This window comes from Lichenostomus cassidix, chromosome 22 (assembly GCF_008360975.1).
Source record: "Lichenostomus cassidix isolate B80296 chromosome 22, HeHo_3.0, whole genome shotgun sequence".
NCBI lineage: Eukaryota > Metazoa > Chordata > Aves > Passeriformes > Meliphagidae > Lichenostomus > Lichenostomus cassidix.
Window position 1 is genome coordinate 590,385 of NC_139502.1, and position 19,971 is coordinate 610,355.

The 19,971-nt window shown below is 53.3% G+C and overlaps 2 protein-coding genes across 2 annotated transcripts; both read right to left on the minus strand.

The window, feature by feature from the left end:
- Positions 1 to 3,542: 3,542 nt before the first annotated feature.
- PLPBP (pyridoxal phosphate binding protein) lies at positions 3,543 to 8,495 on the minus strand. Its single transcript, XM_085080534.1, has 8 exons — positions 8,389 to 8,495; positions 7,864 to 7,971; positions 7,377 to 7,412; positions 6,751 to 6,826; positions 6,237 to 6,371; positions 5,961 to 6,103; positions 5,404 to 5,502; positions 3,543 to 5,123 (listed from the first exon to the last, which is right to left on the minus strand). Exons 1-8 carry the CDS (start codon positions 8,482 to 8,484, stop codon positions 4,986 to 4,988), a joined length of 831 nt encoding a protein of 276 aa, XP_084936660.1. The 5' UTR covers positions 8,485 to 8,495; the 3' UTR covers positions 3,543 to 4,985.
- Positions 8,496 to 9,471: 976 nt separating this feature from the next.
- ERLIN2 (ER lipid raft associated 2) lies at positions 9,472 to 19,760 on the minus strand. The gene is made up of 11 exons (XM_085080414.1): positions 19,606 to 19,760; positions 19,414 to 19,495; positions 19,135 to 19,181; positions 18,790 to 18,851; positions 18,186 to 18,311; positions 16,338 to 16,411; positions 15,890 to 15,948; positions 15,008 to 15,099; positions 14,609 to 14,698; positions 13,069 to 13,148; positions 9,472 to 12,036 (listed from the first exon to the last, which is right to left on the minus strand). The coding sequence occupies exons 1-11, from the start codon at positions 19,710 to 19,712 to the stop codon at positions 11,827 to 11,829; spliced, it is 1,029 nt and encodes a 342-aa protein (XP_084936540.1). The 5' UTR covers positions 19,713 to 19,760; the 3' UTR covers positions 9,472 to 11,826.
- Positions 19,761 to 19,971: the final 211 nt, after the last annotated feature.

Here is a 19,971-nt window from a genome sequence, read left to right on the forward strand (position 1 = left end):
CGGAGCCCCGCGGGCAGGAGCCGAAGCTCCGTGCGGTCCCCACGGACCAGAGCTGGGGCTCTGCGCTCCCCGCGGAGGGCTCCCACTGCTTCCCACCCCGGGCCCGAGCTGGAACCCTGCGTGGGTCAGAGCCCACGCGGTCCATACGGCCACCCTGCGATGCGTCGCTGTGACATCCCGGCTGTGACAAGCGCAGGGTGCCGTGTCTGGGGTGGTGACACACACGTGGGCCCACCAGAGCTTCTGCACACGGGGATTCTCTGGTCTCCCACTGCCTGTGGGACCCCAGGACCCCGCGCCGTGGAGGAACTCCCTGCACAAACTCACACAGTTCATTCCATGGTCACGCCGCTCTGTCCCCTCCCAGCCTTCGCTCTGCAGTTAACACTCGTCCCCCTTGGCTTCCCTGTTTGCTTCACTGCTTTTCACACTAAGTTCAATATTTTTCTTCCCGTTCCCCCCTCCCACGTCCCGGCTGCCTCTCGTCTGATTCCAGCCCTCTGGTCCGCCCGGGGCTCGGCTTCTCCGAGGCCACGGCTCATTGCAGCATCAAATCAAAAGGGATCAAAAGCCGGCAATGAAGTCTGCAAGACCCCGTGCCAGGGAGCGGAGGAAAAGGGTCATGGAAGGACGACAAGACGACGCTGGGAATGCGGTTTCTCTCCAGGACCAATAGTTCCTGGAGGGGAAAAGAAATTTACTCCTCTCTCCAAATAAATACAACTCGCCGTGGCAGTGGGCGCCGGGGAGCGGAGATGCAGCTCAGCACACACTCCAAGCTGTTCCCACGTCTGCTCTTGGCTGGGAGCACAAGAGCACGGTGCCCGCAGAGCTCCCGGCCCGGGCACCCGCTGCCTCCACCCAGGCAGGGACAAGGACTGTGGCGCCAAGGGTTCTTCCGTGGCCAGTCCCACCCCGCACAGACCTGCCACCTTGGCACCGGGGCTCAGCTGTGGGACCTCAGAGCCCTGGAGACCAGCATCGTCCTGCTAGTAAAAGAGACAGTGAGGTGTCCCACATATTTCCCTTCCTCCCCCTCCCACCCACTTTGTTTCCACTGAACAGATTTTTCCCTGCCCAGGTCCATCCTGGATGCTGCCGGGGTCGTTGCTTGTGGGGTGTCCCCGGTCCCCCTGCGCCATGGAATGGGTCATTGATCCTTATGGGTCCCTTCCAATTCAAAATATTTTTGATTCTATGCTGGTCCCAGATCCTGCAGCTGAAGCTGGAAGAGCAACAGGAAGCTGCTTGTGCCCAGTATCTGCTCTGAGATCCTGCGAGCATCGGCACAGCATGGAACCTTCCCAAAGCCCCAGATGGTGAGCTGGGCCTCCTGCTTTGAGCACTGCAGAGAGCAAGAGTGGGCTTCCCTCCTTCTTCTGGAGGGGATGAGCCTCCAGGCTGGAGCCTGCTGCTCTCCCTGGGCATTACCACAAGGAAGAGGACATTCCTTGTCTCAGGCACTCACAACACACCCAGCACAGCACCACACAGGGACACCCCAAAACACCGCAGTGTACAGGGCTCAGCCACCTCCTTTCACTCAATGAACCCTAAATTAAGAAATCCTTGTCCCCAGGAGCTCCAGTAGCAGCATTGGAGTTGCATCCATGACACACTGAAGCAATCAAACCACTGTGCCTGGTCTTCAGAATTTTAATCTCTAAATTCCCTACAAGAACAGTGAGAACCTTGTCCAAACTGGGACGTGTGGAATACCCTGCCCCAGCCCCTCTTGGAGAGGAGCTCAAGCAACACTTTCCACATGCTTTGAGCCCTACGGAGTTCAGGTTCTTTCAACTGCTTCCAAGCCCCTCTCCATGCTTTTCCAGCTCCGACCCCGGAGAAAAGGCAACCCGTTTGAAACTCCATCACCACAGTGCTGGATGCCAAATCCCTGTGTCCCTCCCTCCCACTCGAAGGTAAAAAACCTCCTTAACTACTGCAGGCACAGGGAAAGACAACAAGCACGAGACTCTCTCAGTTCCTTTCACTGGGATCCAATAAAAACCTTGGCAGTGGCTGTCCTTCCTGCCGGAAAGCCGATATCCCAGAAATAAACACACTTTCCACTTTGAAGGGCTGCAGCAGGATCTGCCTGGGCCGAGCTGCTCTGGGTGTCCTGGGCTCCCACCTGCCTGCAGCACCTGGGAGCAGCAGGGAGCTGACCCAGTGCTCCTGATCTCTGCTGCTTTGGCATCAGTGCTTCCCCGAGGATGAGGATGACCCATTTCCCAGGAGCCAGAGAAGAAGAAGCAGCAAATCACCCTGTCCAGCATCATGAACAGGTTTATCCCTCTTAGAGGCAGCCAAGTCTGCACATGGATATGCTCCAAGTCCCCAGGAAGATTTTCACCATAGTGCATGTGAAGTCCTGAGGCTCTGGGGGGTCAGCCTAGTCAGCCCCCATCCAAGGGACAGTGTGGAAACAAGGGTCACTCAGGGGACTGCTGGGAATCCTGCAGCCACACCTTTGCTTCAGAGGGGACAATGCCTGCACCATCGGCCACTGGAAGTCATGAGGGAGGAGAAGTCCCCACGTCTGCTGGACACATTCCTCCAAGGCAAACACGGGCAGTGCCAGTGCTGGGTGCAGGGAGCCCGAGAGCTGCTGCTCCCAGCCCGGCTGAGGGCTTTGATGGATGGAAATCAAGCCGGGGGCGGAAAGGGGCTGAGGCTCCACGCAGTTCATTAAGAGGCTGGGGAGTCTTTCATCTCCAGCCTGTTGGCTCCACTCCAGTGACCAACTGTTCCCATCTCCTGGGTGACCTCTGCAGAGGGAGTGGGTGGTCTGTGCTCCACGCTCCCGGACAGGTGTCCAGTGTCACCAACACCACAACCCTGCACCCTCCCACCTCGGGCTCCAGGTGGGTGCCCATGGGCAGTGCCCTCTGCTCCGGCCTCAGGGACGCTCAGACATGTGGGAAGTGTGACAAACCTTCTAGACATGATGACAAAAATCAGCTGGGAGCTCCATGGGTGGGAGAAGCAGCTGCAGAGGGAGGAGCAGAAGTTCTCCCAGCTCTGGCCTCCTCTCCAGAGCCTTGTCACAGCCTGGCTCCAGCTGTCCCAGCACAGCACCCAGGCTGCTCCACGATGGCCACTTGCACCAGCCCAGCTGGAGGACAGAGGTGTCCTGTGGCAAAGTGCATCCCCAGGGCCACCGAGATGCCCTGCTCTGCCACAGCCTGGCGCAGGGAGGCCACCAGAGCTGAGGGAGTGCGGAAGGTATCAGCAGGCGCTGTGCTCCTGAGCAAGGTGGGGACAAAGCGATTTTGGGACTCCTTGTGACCCGGCCCAGGTGACCGGGACAGCAGCGCCACCCAGGGGCTGCTCCGGGGACAGCTCGCGACACACCACCTCGCCCAGCGCGGCAGCGACTTTGTGACCTTCCTGATCAAAACCCGCTTCACTTTCTATGCCAGCTCCTCTCAGCTGCCGCTCAACCACCCTCCTCCCTCCGCCCCAGCTGCAACAGCAGCTCCAGGTTCGGGGAAGAGCTCCAAGGGCAGCTCAGGGCATTTATTCACCACGCTGGAACATAAAAATAACATCTTTAATAGCTTTAGAGTTGGCACAGATGGCATTAAAACTCACCACTGTTTATTACTAGACTATGGAACCACACATGGTGCAGTGTGAGGAGGGTGAGTCCCACCCCACATCGCTTCTAAACCACGGAGCTACGACAGGTTGGTGTTGGAGTTGACTCTGTTCATTTACATTCAGCTTTTATAGTGAAACCAACAGTGAGATTTAACCACACGCACACAGAGCAAAGCCTGGGGAGGATGTTCCTGCTGGCAGCCAAGCTCTCCTCCTCCGAGCAGCCACAAAACCCCAAAAATGAGCTGTAACACAGGTTGGGAGATTGGCCAAACAACACAGGACAACGCAGGGGCTTCTGGTCACAGCTGAAGGGAATTTCTGCAGTGACAGTCCCATTTCCCTCTTCCAGGAGCAGGAAAGGATGTTAAGACACAGGCTAGAAGCTTTCTCTGTGACCAAAGGATATTTTTTCAGGAACCCAGAATGCAGTGGGACAATAATACTTCCCTTTCTGAAGTATTTTCCCAAGAAAAGCCCCCTGTTGCCCTGAGCCAAGCACTGTTATCCTCACACAGGGGTAGAGGGGATGGCACAGGCACCAAACCATGAGTGACTCACCTTGGAAAGCAGCAGCAAGCTGGTGGCAGAGCAGGGGCCTGGCAGAAAACCCCACTTTTGACCAAAAAACAGCATCAAAACTACTAGGCAGGATGAAAATAATTCCAAACAACAGAGGAGAAAAGGACGGGAAGGGGGAAAGCATCCCAGACCTGGGCAGACATGGAGCCATGGGAGAAGTTAGTGTCAGCCTGAAAAGGACAAAATTGAGCCAAAAAGACACTCCCACACTTGTGATGTGCAGCCAAAACATCACACCATGAGCTCCCAGTGGCAGCTGAGCTCCTCACAGTCCCCTGTGCCTGTCACTCACCCCTTTTCCATGGCCATGGCCTCTCCCATGTCACAGCACAGCCATATCTCAGCTCCTATTTTGCATTCCATGTGCAAAACTTGTATTTGGGGAAACATTTATATCTGGCAAGATCATAATGTGTTGAATGAAGAATTTAGTCCTTAGTGAAAACAACCACCAGCACTGCTGCAGTGACACCCAACTCGCTCAGCAGCAACTCCAGCCTGACAAACCCAGTTTGTCCAACCCAGTCACCCCAAAGTCTCTGTCTCTTGACGACCCTGAGGAGCCAAGACACCACAGCCACTTCCAACCCTCAATTTCCTTGTCATTTGTTGGTTACAAAGATTTCCAGTTTCTAGGGGTACTCTATAATCACAATGATTATGAGGCATTTCTGGCCTCTGTTCCGAGGAATTCCCTCTCACCATCAGGATCGGGTGCCGACACGGAGGGAGGTAAAATGCATAGTGAGGTCTCCCACAGTGAGGTCTCTCCTCTGGTGAGGCCACTTGTTTTCCTTTTAGTTCCCCTGCACTGTCACGGCCTCTGTTTGGCCTTTACTTCCAGCAGGGGCTTTGTCCCCAATGGCTTTGTTGGAATAATCCCGCTCTCCAAAAATAGTGCTGCCAATTCTGACATTTGTAGATCCAACCTCTATCTGGAAGAGACAGAGAGAAGAGGGTCAGGGCAGGGCTGCCACCACACCACAACCCAGCCTCGACTCTCACCACACCACAGGATGGTTGCCCATGGACTCACCACCCACTGCTTCACCCAGGGGCTGGTTTGATCCCAGGAATCTCCCCCAGGACCAGGAGTGCTGCACTGGGATCTCCATCCAAGGGGAAGCCTTAGAGGCCCGTTTGGGTGGCATGCTGGCTGGAATTTGGGGTGCAGGTATGTTTGTTTCCTCAGGGAAGGGGCAGGAACACACTTACTGCGTGCTGGAAGTCTGTGGACATGCCCATGCTCAGCTCCACCTTCTCCACAGGGAGATTGAGCTTCTCACACACCTCCTGCCGCAGGGACAGCAGCATCTGCAGTGCAGGAGGGAACAGGAGAGGATCACAGACCTGGACAGCCACGCCAGCTCCATTCCAGGGTGCCACAGATCCTGATTCCTGCCTGTCCCTGAAGTCTCCCTCACACAGGACGTGCAATTCCCACACTTCTGTGGAAGCACCGTAACGAAGGCACAGAAGTGCCACAGATTTCCCAGATTTGCTGATGACACAGAGGAGGCTAACTGAGGCTCCAGGACAGCAATGGCTGCACAGGCAGCCCTGCCAAAAGCCTGGCTGCAGCTTCAGAGAGGAATGGGAGAAATACCCTGCAGAAAGAAGCCTCACATCTGCACTGACACTGGTGCTGAGGGCTCTGCACTACCCTGCACAAGGTGTTCCTGGATCCTTACAGCCTGGAACTGGTTTGACTGCAACAGACAAACTGTAACAGGGGACTAGCCAACAGTGACATTTTCTCCAAAAGATCTTACCTGGAAGTCAGGATTTGGCCCCTTACTGAGGTCATGGCCGATGCTGCCAATGGTCATCAGTCCCACAAATTCCAGGCTGGGGCACTTGTTGATGACATGCTCCACAGCAGCTGTGGTGTCTCCTGGGGGAAGACCATGCTTACCTGGAAAAAAACAGGGAGACCTATGCCCAGCTCTGCCAGAGAAATGCTTTCAGAGCACAAACCAGCCCATCCCATTCCAGTTCCCTGTCAAGCCAGCAGGACAAACATGCACATATCACAAAAAGCCACTTACTGTCCTCCCCACTGGTGTTAACTTGCACCATCACCTTGAGCTTCTGGGATGACCCTTTTTTCTGCCATGAGCTGTTGACTCTGTCTGCCAGTTTCACAGAATCCACAGTTTCCAACATGAACAGGTTTGGGACAGCTGGGGAGAAAAGACAGGCTGAGGGAATTCTGCTGGCACAGGACTGTTGGTACCTACAACAGGCATTTGTGAGTTCATGGTTATTGTTTCAGAGAAGCACAGAATATCCTGAGCTGGAAGGGACCCCTGGGGATGACTGAGTTCAACTCCTGGCCCTGCGCAGACACCCCAACAATCCCACCCTGTGCATCCCTGGGAGCATTGTTCAAACACTCCAGGAGCTCTGGCAGCCTCGGGGCTGTGCCCATTCCCTGAGGAGCCTCTTCAGTGCTTCACCACCCTCTGGGGAAGAACCTTTCCCTGACATCCAACCTAACCCTCCCCTGGCACATCTGAACACTGCAAGACTATTGCCCACGTAAAATCCACCAGGATTTACCAATCAGCTTGTTGACATTGCCTTTCTGCAGGTGGCCAATAAAATGCCACTTGATGTCTGGACAAGATGACAGAATCTGAAAGCAGAGAGAACAGTCAGGTTGGAACAACAATTCCCTCTTTTCCCACACAGCACTTCAGTCTTAGTTCATCCACAAACAAATACCAGACACCCAATTTCTTTGTTTGTTGACCCTGAAAAACTCAGCCTGTGGTTGTGCTGAGGTTGCTGCACAGCCTGGAGACTGATGGGGCTGTGGCTGCAGGGAATGCTGTCCATGAGAACAGGGAAGGCGAAGCTCTTTTGCAACAGTCATAAAATGGTGTTTTTGCCAAATTGAGTGTTAACATTTTTTTTCCAACAAGGACTGTGCTTCTCCTAAAGAGAGCACAAAAGGCAAAGCACTGTGCAGACAGATCATGACTAAGGCACGTGTTCCCAGACTCCTCTGGAGCCAGCAAGGCAGGAGAGGGAATGGGACAGAGGTACTGAGCCAAGAATAACCTACCATTTATCTGCAAAGACAAGGATCCAACCAAATCCCTAACAAAGCCCAGCACTTTGACTGATCAGCTCTGAGGACACAGCTATACAAGGAAAGAAAACATGAAGGGAACTGTGCTTACTCTGGAGTCTGACGCCTTTTCCAGCAACTCCTGAACCTGGGAGAATGAAGGAGAATTCTGTTAAATCCACAGTAGGCATGAGATTGGTGTTCCTGAGATGTGTGTTCCAACCCACCAACCAACATGAGCCTCAAAAGCACGAGGCCAGGGAATGATGCTGTCACCCACAGAGCCACCCAAACTGGGCTGCCCTGAGCCTGCCCCATGACATCAGGGAGAATTTCTTCATGGAAAGGGTTCTCAAACATTGGAAGGGGCTGCCCAGGGATGTGTGGAGTCCCCATCCCTGGAGGTGCCCAAGGAATGACTGGACATGGCCCTCAGTGCTCTGAGCTGGTTGACCAGGTGGGGATTTGGTCACAGATTGGACTCGATGACGCTGGAAGGCTTTCCCACCTGGAATGACTCTGGGATTCTGCACCCTCACCAGGGGCTCTGTCCCAGCCCTGCCGATCCTTTCCCAGCCCCTCGGGTCCCCCCGACTCACGTAGTTCTCCCCGAAGCTGCGCTGCCCGTGGCTGTACGCCTCCATCACCATCTCCGCCGGCTTCGTCTTGCTGACGGCCACGAGCCGCGGCTGCACGGCCGGGAGTCCCTGCGGAACAGCGGGCTGAGCGCGGGGAGCCCACGCTGCCCCCAGCCGGGCCCAGCTCCGGGCACCCTGCTAGGGCTGTGAGGGGAAGGAAGGGGTCTGGGGCTATCGGGGGAGGGCCGGACTGATCGGGAGCGAGGCCTGTCGCGACAGTGCGCTCCTGACTCCTTTGCTGGAGCTTCAGACACCCACACCCGTGGTGTGCTCGTCCCTGGGGTGCCGGAGGTCTGTGGCCAGTGACCTGTCCCCACGGTGGCACAGTCCCGGCGGCACTGCGGGTCTGTCCCCACGGGCACCGCTAACCTGTCCCCACGGTGCGGGCCCGTCCCTACGGTGACGGAGGCCCTGTCGCCGCGGCAGCGACCCCGCCCGGCGGCCCGCGGGCGTCCCCGGGTTGCCCTTCGCCCCCGTAGCCCTCACCTGCGGCCGCCGCGCCGCCGCTTGCTGCACCTGCTCGGTGACGGCGCGGAGCGCCGGGCCCAGCCCGTCCCCGGCGGCCATGCCGGCTCTCCACATCCCCGCCCGCCCGCCGCCACTTCCGCCACACTCCCGCCCCGCCCCCGGCCCGGGCCAATCGGATCGCTCCGCCCGCGCCGCCGGCCAATGGGAGCAGGGGGGCGGGGCGCGGGCGGCCGCGCCGTGCTGGGAAGGTCGCGGCGGCCATGGCGGCTCCGGAGCACAGCGCGGGCACGGCGCGGGCACGGCCGGGCTTCGCTCCTTCCGCCCCTCCCGGGGCTTTGGTGACAAATCCAAATCATTCCCTACCCTGACCAAGGGAGCGAAGGCTGCCACCCAGCTCACCCGACTGTTCCTCCCCGCCCAACCCCAAAAATTAGATTGCTATCCCTGCATGAAGAGCATTCTCCTAATGATGTGAATTTCAGTTATTTCAGTGGGGAAAGCGCCATAAAAACAAGGCAGGCAACAGTGCAGACGCAGTTTGGGAGATGTGGAGTGCTGGGGAGTGCTTGGAATGTGGCCGCAGAGCCCGAGAGCAGCTGGAGCGGCCAGGACAATGTGCGGCTTTATCGCCGCAGCTCAGAGGGGAAGAGAGGGAAACTGCCAGCTGGAACCCATTAACTCAAATATTTGTCTTAATGTGCAGAACTTCACCGTCCCTCTGCAGTCGGTGTTTACACAGCTGGGTAAAAACACCCAGAAAGTTCCTGCCCTTTGTCTGGTAAAACATGACAAGGATTTTCTGCAAACTTCACCAAATCCGAGGTGTTTGCTGCTCGTCTCGTTCCTGTGTTTTTCACTCATTCCGTTAGCAAAACAGGGACTCACAAACGTGGGATTCCTTGGACATGGGCACGTCTGACCTTTCTTCTTCCGCCTTCCTCCTCCTCAGTGGAAATGGAGAAGCAGCCCAGGCAGAGGCACCCCACAGCTACCCACTCCCACCAGCAGCCTTGGCGTTCCCTCTGGAAAATCTTCCCCTGCAAATACATCTACACGTGATATTAAAGTTCATCCACAAACCCTGATATTAAAAGTGGAAGGTTCTAAAATTGAAGGCCATTTTATTGTCATAGCAAATACCAAAATAAAAAGGCTTTGAGTTCAGTACGTAAGAAGATCAGAGACTGCACTGGCAGAGCATTTCCATGCTCCCAACAGCCATTCTCAGGTATCAGCAGTGCCACAAACCTCTGTTCCCTTTGCTATAGAGTGGGTTTAAAGTTCAGATCTTCACCTCAAGATTGCAGAAACAGGACAACTTGCCCGTTAAGGAGACAGAGGAAATAAAAGGCTTACATGGAGAGACTGATCCACTCTGGAAAATTTGGGACATTTTACAGAGTGAAGAAACCTGAATGAACACACGACAGATTTTGGCTTGTGAACACTGATACACTCTCAACTTCGCTTTTTCTTTGTTACTCTTAGTACAATTTAACTAAATTACACTAATGCTTTAGCAGTCAGGGTTTTAATTAAAAAAAATCATTAAGAGCTCTTTATCCAAAGCTATTGTCCTGCTGTGAAGTCACACATAAAAAAATTATAATACCGCTTTGGCTTAGTTGGGTCCTTTCATTAGTGAAAAATACTTGTGTAAAAGGAGGTTTTAGCTGCTGATGAAAATGTCAAGCACAAACGTAGAACAATCTCAAAGGAGCTCATCCTCATTGCTAAACTTCTGCTTATAACTTCAGTTGTAATCTCCCTGCACAGACCTATTTCTGAGTCAGGAATATCACAGCCTCCCCAGGGATGAAGTCATTTGACTACTGTGGGTCTGATGTAGGTCTGGAGATGGGACTTCCCTTAGGTCCTATTTTCCAAGAAATACAAAGAGGATGGGACTTTCCTCCAGCAGAAACTGATGCTTAATTTCTATTTTGCATTTTCAAGCATCATCAGGGAAAACTGCTGTAAAAACCTTGGAGCCAGCAGCTGAGATACATCCAAGCTCTCTTAGTGTAACACAGATTGATGAAGATTTAAACACTGAAGACTGAGACCAGGGGGAGTGGAAAGCAAGAATTTGGGGCACGAGCCTGTAAATGCGCCAGGCTGGTCTCTGACAACGAGCACTGGCATCATCTCAGATGAGGATATTGGCCTCAAATTCTATCAGCAATTAATCACCAGGCTCTGCTGCCAAATGCAGATGGATTAGGAAGGGGAAAAAAACGTTCTCTCCAGGCCTGAACTTTTGTCTTCAAATTTTGCATGAGTGGAAAAGAAAACCCTGTTCCCTCCTTGCATCTGGGATGTGAGGAACTTCCTGGGGTGGAAGGTACATTCTGGCATTGTTCTGAGAGAAAAAGGGGAATCCATCTTTGTGTAGCTCCAGAAGAGCTGCTTTTCTTTGCTCTGTGACCTTTCAGGATGATGGTTTGTCCTTGGCCAGTACTAATCTACTTTCCACGAGGTCCATTCAGACCCAATCCCACATGAACTCAGTTCTGCTCATTTCAGCTCACCTGAGGGTCCTTTTTCCACTCAGACACTGTAAACACTGAGATCCTGCAGAGCAGATAACAAGCTGAATAACCATCTGGTCACTCCAGCAACTCCTCCCCAGCAAGGCCTTTTGCAAAGTCAGGGTCCCTGAGACAGAAATTCTTTCCTCCCTAGTTTTCTGTGACTGTGACCATTTCCATGCCTGCAACCTCACTTCACTGAAAATCCCATCCAACTCTGCACTCCAGGATGCTGCCCATGCCCTCCCCCAGCAGCTGAACTGCTGGAAAAAACTCTCCTGTGCTCTACAAAAACATGACAAATGGAAAACAAAGCAGTGTTAGGACATAGAAAATGAAGTTTGGGTCACTCCCTGCGTGACGCGTGGTCTAAGGCTTCGATCCCCCCGGTGAGTGGGAACCTGCAGGATTCCAGCTGAGCCTCTGTCCCTCATGGGGGCTCAGCAGCCACCTGCCACTGGCCCTGGCCTTGAGCAGCCACGTGTAGTGTACAAAATCTAGCACCTGGTTTTCAAAGGGGACTGAAATAAAGTACTTGGAATTTCCACTAAGAAAAAAAACCAAAACAAGTTGTAGCAGCAATTCCCCTCCCTCTAAAACCTCAACATTTCTTCACAGCCAACTGCTACGAACCACCTCAATCCCAAATTAGGTTCCCATCCAGCTGATAGTCCTGACAGCCTCTCCCAAATCCTTGGTCTGTGTGACCAAGAGCTGGGGAGGTGCAGCGACAGAATATACCTGGAGCTTAGAAATTACCAGAAAACCCACCCCATAAATACCAAAGTCCTTGTGTCTAATTCTCATACCAAGGATTGAAAGGATTAAGTCTGATTCATCTCTTTCAGAACAGGAAAGGGGGAAAACAAAAAGGAACTTCCCAGTTCATGATTTTTTGATATAAAACGAATAGAAATCTTTCTTTTCAGTTGATGTTATGAAGTAGTTTTGTGTCCTCACTGGTTCCTGCCCCGTCCTCATCTTGGATTCCTTCTGCCAGTCCCTCTGCAGATTTGGTCTGGCTCCCTGCAGAGTCCATGAACATGTTGGGAATATCTTTGCCAAAGTAGATCTTGCTGTTGGCTGCGATTGCCTTGTACTTCATGAGCTGCAAGTACTCGGGAGTTAACTTGAGCTGCACGGAGAGAAAACAGGTCACAACAGCCAGACTGGGGAAAAAGGAAATTCCTGCCATGAGCACACGAAGCATGTACTTTCCACAAGCCTAGCAGGCATGGCCAGCCTCTCCTCAGGGAAAACAGAGTGAGTGCCCTGAGCAAGGCTCTCCTTCAACAGGGCTGAGTGCAGCTCTAAATCCCAGTGACTAAACGGCAAAATGAGAAGTGATGGGAGCAGCTGGGGAAACGCTCGATCCAAACGTGATGGAGATGATCAAGAGCACATCACTCACTGCAGCCCTTGCAACGAGAGCTACTGAGAAGGGAAATATCCCTGGCTGTTTTCCAGGGAGTGCATCCACGAGCCTGTCTGGGTGAGAGCTCATTTGTTCAGGATAATGACATTTTAACAGAGAGGATGGAACAACTGGCACAAAACCTGTGCACAAACACCCCAGCCCTCTGCCCCTTCTCACTGACCACCACAGCACTGAAACTCTTCCTGCTGGGATGTCCTGCAAACTTGCTGTAGGCAGGAACACACCTGGTAGTTCTATCCATGTAATTTTTCTGTTTCCAGGTTGGATTTTTGTTGTTTTTACTTTTGCAGTACCAAGGCTCTTCCAGGGTGTCTGAGATAAGCTCCATTTGTTCTTTCCCTGAACTGTGGTTTATTCTACCCCTGCATGTCACCCCGGAGATCTCCCAATTGCTTGCCAACTCAAGATTGGAATGAAACCACATTTCTCATCACAACAGCATGAAAGGGCAACACTGAAACTGATATTCCATCTACACAGAGAGCCATGGCCCCATTAGCAGAGCAGAGATTTCACATACCCTGACATACTGATCTGTCCAGAGAACAAAATGAACTTGCAAATAAGGATCTAATTGTTTCAATCAGATGAAAGCTTTGCTGTAAGGAGATGGCCTTGTATTTGTTTTTTAACTTAAACAGTGATCACTGCCTGTTCTTGTGCTGAATATTTCCCTACAGCATGATGCCAGAGGCTCTGCTCTGAGCACCACAAAGGAAACCACTGTACCTTGTTGGCCTCGGCCACCTTCATCGCAGTGTAACACTCAGCATCAGCTCTCGCCTTCTCTCGTGCAAGAAATGCAGCATCTGGAAGCAAACACATGCTCTGAGTCACATTTTTATTTCCAGCCACGTTAGCACGGTTTGCAGCTGGAAACTCTTTAGAAAGTAGCCAGTGCCACATCTAAACTACACGGGATACAGCAAAGGGAAAAGGGAACAAAATGGGAAACCCAGAAATGGGAGCTCAATTTACAGCTAAATGGCTGCAGGACGAGAGCATTAATAAGTAAATTGCATCTGCAACTACAGAGCTCAAAGCATTTCACAAACATCAGGGTTTGATTATCGCCATCACGTGGGCCAAGCTCAGCCTTTCTTCTCGAGCCAGGACTGACTCTCGTGCTGAAACGCAGCAACTGCTCTCCTGCAGACGTGGGATTTACCCACAGCCTTTGCCCAGGACTCCAGGAACAGCCTGAACAGCCCAGCAGACTCTCTGCAGATGAGCTCTGTGCCTGTGGATGTGATTCCCAGATGAGATTTGGTCTGGGATACGCAGATGAAAGTTTTGGCACGCAGAGCAGGGGATTTTAACCTTTACAGGCTCTGTCTCTTGGACAGATACTGGAGAATTTTTCTCTGTTGCATCAACAATTGCTCAAAGGCTCTGATCCTGTGGGATACTGAAATTCCTGACTCATGTCAGAGACATTTATGGAAAAAAATGCTTCCCTTCTGTACTGCACTCCTTTTTCCCCCTCTGACTCTGTATCTATCCAATGATAATGATGGGTATCAGGCCACCACATTGAGGCTAAAATGAGTGTGATCCTGCCCATCCCCTGACATTCCTTCTAAGATGTGGAACCACACAATTGCAACATGGCAGTCTGGGTTTGAGAGCTGCATAGCTGGATAAACCATTTGTTTACTTCCCCTAGCAGGGAGTCCTGTGAGCTGCTACACTTAAAGATCATGTGAACAGCTGGATGATTTGGCCCACAGCTTCCCCTCTTTTGGCTAAAAGGAGAGGTTGGTCCCACTCAGACACCAGGGAGAATGAGGGAGGCAAAAATCCTCTACCAGCACAGACCCAAACTGAGGGGCTGATACCTGCTGACACAGTTATAAGAAATAAACACCATTGTATTTCTGCAAAGAACTTCTTAATGAGAAGCTGCTGATCTGTAAAACTCTTCATTGGATCCTCAGTGGCTTCTACAAAGCTTGTCAGGGCCTAAAATGAATGTAAGGGGAAAAAAGGACTTGCAGAGCCCTCTCCATGCCCTGGAGATTCCTTGAAAAAGCTTTGTATCAGATGTGTGAGGGAACATCTCAAGTTCAAACTCCTACAAGATCACCTTGAGAAAGGGAGTTTCAGCAAGCACAGCCTGCAAAGAAACATTCCTAATCCTGCCTCTGGTCAGGAACTTCACCCCTGTGAATGTCAGCCAGGATTGAAGAACAGAGTCAAAATACACTTCAATAACTCCTTGGTGAAATGCTTCAGGATTTACTTACTGGAAAGCTCAGCCCCCACTCACCTTCAATCTCTGAAATTCGCTTCTCTGTTTCCTTTTCCATCACTTTCTGTCCATACGTTATTTCAGCAACTTGTGCAATCTTTTCTGCCTCTGAAGTGAAAACAAGAACACACCCACACTGTCATCACACATCCTCCTAATGCCAGAAGCAGCCTCACCCTGGAAAATCCTCACTCATCACCCACTTCAGGTGGAAATAAATTGTGGGAAGAATTTCCAGCCTGCAGAAAACAAAGCTGGAACCCACCTGAAAAAACTCCTGAGTGTCCTTGGGAGAGTTTCAGATCAGAGAAGTTCCCAAAGTGAACCAGGTGCATCCCTCCCTCACTCCCTCCCTAGAGTCTGGGGTCTCTCTGCTGCTTGTCCCCCCTTCCCCTCTCCCAGCCCAGCCATACAGACCGATCAGGGCTTTCTTCCTCTCCGTCTCTGCCTCCTTCTCCACCACCTTCTGCTTCTGTGCTGCAATCAGCAGCTTTGTCTTCTCACTCTCCCTGGAGAGCAGGAGAAACCAGGTAAAAACAGGAATTCACTGGTGTGGGATTCACACCACATCCCCAGTATAAGCTGCTGGCTCTCCTCTCCTCCCAGTACTTGTCCAGGTGGGATCAGGACCGAGGGCAGCTACCTGCACACACAGACCTTTTGGCCTAAATCAAAGCATTTTTCCCACCCCTCCACAGCAGGAAGATGTTCTGCTGAGTCCCTGTGACACACTCTCTGCAGGCTGCCCTAGTGCCTTTTCTATCTTACTGGTTGTTACTTACATTAATGAGTTTTAAAGGTGTGAATGTAAATAAAAAAGAACTGTGTTGCTGCTCCCAGGGAACACGGGCATGTCTGACTGACCAAAGGCAGGAGAAGGCAGCTGGCTCAGGGCATTGCAAAGGGATCAGCGTGTCAAGTGCTATTAAAGAAAGTTATTTCAAAGCTTTTCAAGCCTTCAGCCTGTTGAATCAACACTTTCTCCATCCTGGTCAAACAACAGGATTAGTGGTGAAATCCATCCCTCTGCCACTCACCCACCACTCAGGGAGGGTTCTGCAGCACAGGAACAGTGCCAAGGGGGAGGAGCCCTGGGGCAAACCCTTCCTGTTCTCAAGGGTTCTAAGTGAGGGACCTGCCAGCCCAGCCAGTGCTCAGTGCTGCTCCTCTCCAGCCCTTTCCTGAGGGGTGGCACAAGGCTGGGAGCTGAGGGCACTGCGATCCCCACAATCCCAAGCACAGGTTAATCTGCCCTTCTGCATCCTTTTGGGAACACAAAGGTGAGTCTGAGGCACTTACATGAGCTCATAATTCCTCCGGATTGTTTCAGGGATGTTTGGCTTTGTAACTCGAACTGCCTGGAGAGAGAGACAGAAGAAAACATGGACCAGCAGCCAAGCAGCTCTTGGGGCTGCAGGGGACTGGGGGTGGAACTCAGGGCATCCTCTGCCACCAGAGCTGCACAAACTGTGACCAGGTCCAAAATCCACAGAGAAACAGCACTGAAGGACCTCCTGACATGACATAAGACTGTAACCTGGGCAAACCAGCAGCCAGAGTAACTCAAGGAGAAACTCAACACACCAAAACTGGAGGGGACAGGAAGGACACTGTTCCCACTCCTCAGGTTAAATAAAATCTGTGTCGTAAAGCAAGTTCCTAAACAAATCTCAGTTTCTTGTTTCCTTTTAGCCCTTTCCCCTCTTCACCATCTGCAGTATCAATATCTCAATCAAATCCTGATTACCTGTATAATTAATCCAGGGGCCATCGTGGTTAGGTCTTGCTGCAAGGCCAGTTTAAGGTTTTCATCAATCTGATCTGATTGGGGGAAGAAGAAAAGGGAATGAAACACCCCCAAGGCAGTTTGCTGTCAGCACCCAGAGTGAGCTGGGATGGCTCACATTTGTTATTGCTGGAAAGCACGAATGGGAGTTGGATGTAGAAGTGTTGGGCTGACCCCAAGGCAGATTTCCAGCTCCCCCAGCACCAACCCTGGGCACACACCACAGGAACATGGCAGATATGAAAGGAAATCCTCCAGTTTTCCATAATCTGCAGTTTGGAATCTTCCTGAGCCAGATATAGCATCTTTCCAAGAACAAATCTGTGCTCTAACCCCCTTCCCCACTCATCTTCCCAACTAGATCCTGAAGTAAGATGGTAAATCCTGACTGACTTTGACCTGCCACCAGGACACAAGGCAAATGGAAAGGCAGGAATGGGAAATGGCAGCATCAGTTACTTTAATAGGCTGCAAAAATCATCAGTAATGTGTCTTTGGCTCAAGGAATCCCAGAACTCCAGCGTAGCTAAGGATTTCAAAAGGAAACACAACCCAAAACCCTGCTCTGATGAAAGCTCCAAGGAGGGCTGCACTTCCAGCTGGGGCCTGCTGGGAAGTGCAGAGGGAAAATCAAACTGTAGCAGCCTTGAGAGGGATCACATCACACTCCTGGATTGTTTGCTTTGGTCCCAGTTTCCTATGTGGAACTCAGGCTCCTAATGAAGCCCAGCCAGCAGTTTGGGAAGCAGCTGTTATCAGTCCCCTGCACCTGCTGGCAGATGTGGGGGCAGAGGGTGACATGACACCTCAAAGGGGCTGTGCCCCACTGCAGAGCCTGAGCCAGACCCAGCCAGCTCAGACCACGAGCTCCAGGGCAGTTTGCACAAGTTCCTTCTGTGCAGAGCGGGTGCTTTCAGCCCATTTCAAGCAGTTGTCATCAGCAGCTGCCAACATCTGGAGACTCCATCGGCCAGGAACCTGTCCAGCCACCAGCAGGAACTGGGGACTGGGGGGATCTGAGCCCCAGGCCTGCAGTTTGTGGGGAAAGGGGGAAGCCAGAATCCTTGGAAAGCCCAGGCTGAACAGAGAACAGGAGTTTGCAAACACCCTGTGTTCTCTCAGGCACAGATCCTGTCCCGCTGGGCTCCCAAACTATTCCCAGCAGCTCTGTGCCCACAGCCAGCACTGCTGAGTGCTGAAAGGCTGGAAGGATTTCCTGTCAGTCCAGAGCCACAAACAAAACACTCGGCATTGGCAGCCACTGGGCTAATTCTACCAAGAAACCACAACTTTTCCTCAGCCTCTCCTGCCATGCATCTCCCTGTGCTGCCTGATTTCCCACTGGGAAGGTCAGCAGGCTCCTGCCAGCACTCCTGGTTTATGGGCACCACAGCCACGGGCACAGCCCAGAGCTCATCAAACCCTCTGGCCAGGGAATGCTTGCTCAGAGTTTCTGCAACAGCAAACAGCTACAGCCTGGCTTTTGCATCTGGATTAGACAATCCTGTGACTGATTCAATCCATCACAGCTGCAACACACACAGAGAATGCCACAGAATTCCTGCTCCCTTCCCTAAAGGGAGGCTACTGGCAGGGCTGGGGTTGGGGTTTATTGTTACAGCATATTGAAACACTCAGCTCAAAAGATAACACGGATAAACGATGGCAGCTGGTTAACAACTCCAATTCCAAACAGAGCAAACACAGGATTAATGGATGAAAGCCCATCAGTTGGGGGCTCTGCATCAACATCCCATGGAAAGAACCCTCAGAACCACCAACCCCAGGGGAAGGCCAGGGGCAGCTCACCAAACAGCTCGATGTAAACCTCCTGCAGCGTGTGGACACTGCAGAACTGGTTCAGCTCGTGGTGGATCTTGTTGAAGATGAGAGCCTTGTCATAGTCAGCCGTGTAGTTCTTCACGATGTCGTACACTGGGAGGGGAGAGAGCACAGGGATGGAGGAGGGAGGGCAGGGAAGCAGGGAAAGGAGACTGAGCACTCTCAGGGACAACTCTGGAGCTCAGTCCCAGCACAGGGACCATGAAATGAGGAAATGAGGGACTCCCCTTGTCCCCACAGCCTCTGGTCAGGGCAGGTTTATTTACTGCTGCTATTTTGTGCCACCTTCACCAGTATCTGTCCCCTGCTCCATAAACAGAAGGGTTTGAAGCAGCCCCAGGCCTCAGGCTGCCTTGGGGCTGCACACACACACAGAGCTCCCTGCTGAGCCAGGCACTCCAGCATTAAAAAACAAAGGATTTGGAGCTCAGGGATCTGCCAAGTGCTCGGGGCACACCTGAGGTACCACCTGGCTTTCAGCCAAACAGTCACAACCTCTTCACCTCTGACTGGTGACCTGTCACTGCAGTGCAGCCCTCGGGCTGTGTCTGGGGCAGAACTCAGGACTCACCTGCACTCTGGATGAGGAAATTCACCACTTCAATCCTGTCGAAATAAATCATCACTCCCCCACTGCAAAGGGAGAAAAACAGGGAATTATGTTTGCCACAGGCCAGGCAGTGGATGAGTGTAGAATCCACCCCAGCCTGCTCAGCACCCCAACACCCCAGCACCACCTCCAGACCCCCCAGCCCCTGGGGACAGTGACAGACACAGCCCCGGGTGGGCTCATTGTCCTGCAGAGACCTTGCAGAGCCTCCCAGTGACCCCAGTTTGGAGGCTGAGGAGAAATCCAGTCTCTGAGGAGCTTCCAGCTGGGAGGAAGGGCTGTCGGGGTAAGAGCTGCACGTCTCACCTGGTGCCACACGGGACATTCTTCACCTCGTCCGTCTGCAGCGTGGTCTGGAGGGATTGAAGGAAAGAGGCTTAAGAGGATTTTCCCGACACAAATCTGCTGCCCATGGGGCTCTGACACAGCCACCCCGGACCCTCCAAGGCAGGAGCTGGGCCCGCCTCGCTCGGTCCCTCGCTGGAGGCTCAGCGGGACTGTCGCCTGGCCCCGGTAACGGGCAGAGCCACACCCAGCCCCGAGTGACCGCCGCCGTGCCCCCGCCCTGCCCGGGCCCAGCAGCACCTGCACTGACTTGTAGGACGTGATGAAGGGCAGCATGAGGTGGAAGCCGGGCCCGCTGGTGGAGGTCAGCAACGCGCCGCCACTGCGGAAGGAACGGGGAAGAGAAGGAGAGAGAGAGAACCGTGAGCGGCGGCGGCGGCTGGTCGGGGCCCGGCTCTCTCCCCGCAGGGCGCCCCGCCGGGCCCGTCTCACCGGTAGTAGACGCCGATATGCCCCTCGTCGATCTTGTGCACGGCCGACAGCAGGGCGGCGGCCGCGACGCCGAGGGCGAGAGCGGCGATGGCGCCGAGCTGGGCCATGCCCGGCACCGGCGGCGGCACCGGCGGCGCGCCACTGACGTCATCACAGCGCGACCGCGCCGCCGCCGCCAGGTGGCGATGGAGGAGCGGGGGACGCGGAGCTGTAGGTCACGGGTTCGAGACCCGCTCTCGCCCGCAGCGCGACCCCCGCGGGGGTTTGGGGCTGCGGAGCCCCCAGACCTGCTCCCCGCTCCAGGCAGCGTGGAACGGCGGCGTGAAGGGGTGGCCCGAGCCCACCGAGTCATAGGTCGTGGAATGT

Excerpts from the sequence above, each read along its gene's own strand:
- PLPBP (XM_085080534.1), bottom strand. The coding sequence starts at position 8,484 with ATGTGGAGAGCCGGCATGGCCGCCGGGGACGGGCTGGGCCCGGCGCTC. Across the intron at positions 6,827-7,376 it reads AAAAGGCGTCAGACTCCAGA|ATTCTGTCATCTTGTCCAGA; the intron begins GTAAGCACAGTT and ends CTCTGCTTTCAG. Across the intron at positions 6,104-6,236 it reads TAACACCAGTGGGGAGGACA|GTAAGCATGGTCTTCCCCCA; the intron begins GTAAGTGGCTTT and ends GTTTTTTTCCAG.
- ERLIN2 (XM_085080414.1), bottom strand. The coding sequence starts at position 19,712 with ATGGCCCAGCTCGGCGCCATCGCCGCTCTCGCCCTCGGCGTCGCGGCC. Across the intron at positions 18,852-19,134 it reads AATGTCCCGTGTGGCACCAG|TGGGGGAGTGATGATTTATT; the intron begins GTGAGACGTGCA and ends CTCCCTTTGCAG. Across the intron at positions 16,412-18,185 it reads GGTTTACATCGAGCTGTTTG|ATCAGATTGATGAAAACCTT; the intron begins GTGAGCTGCCCC and ends TCCCCCAATCAG.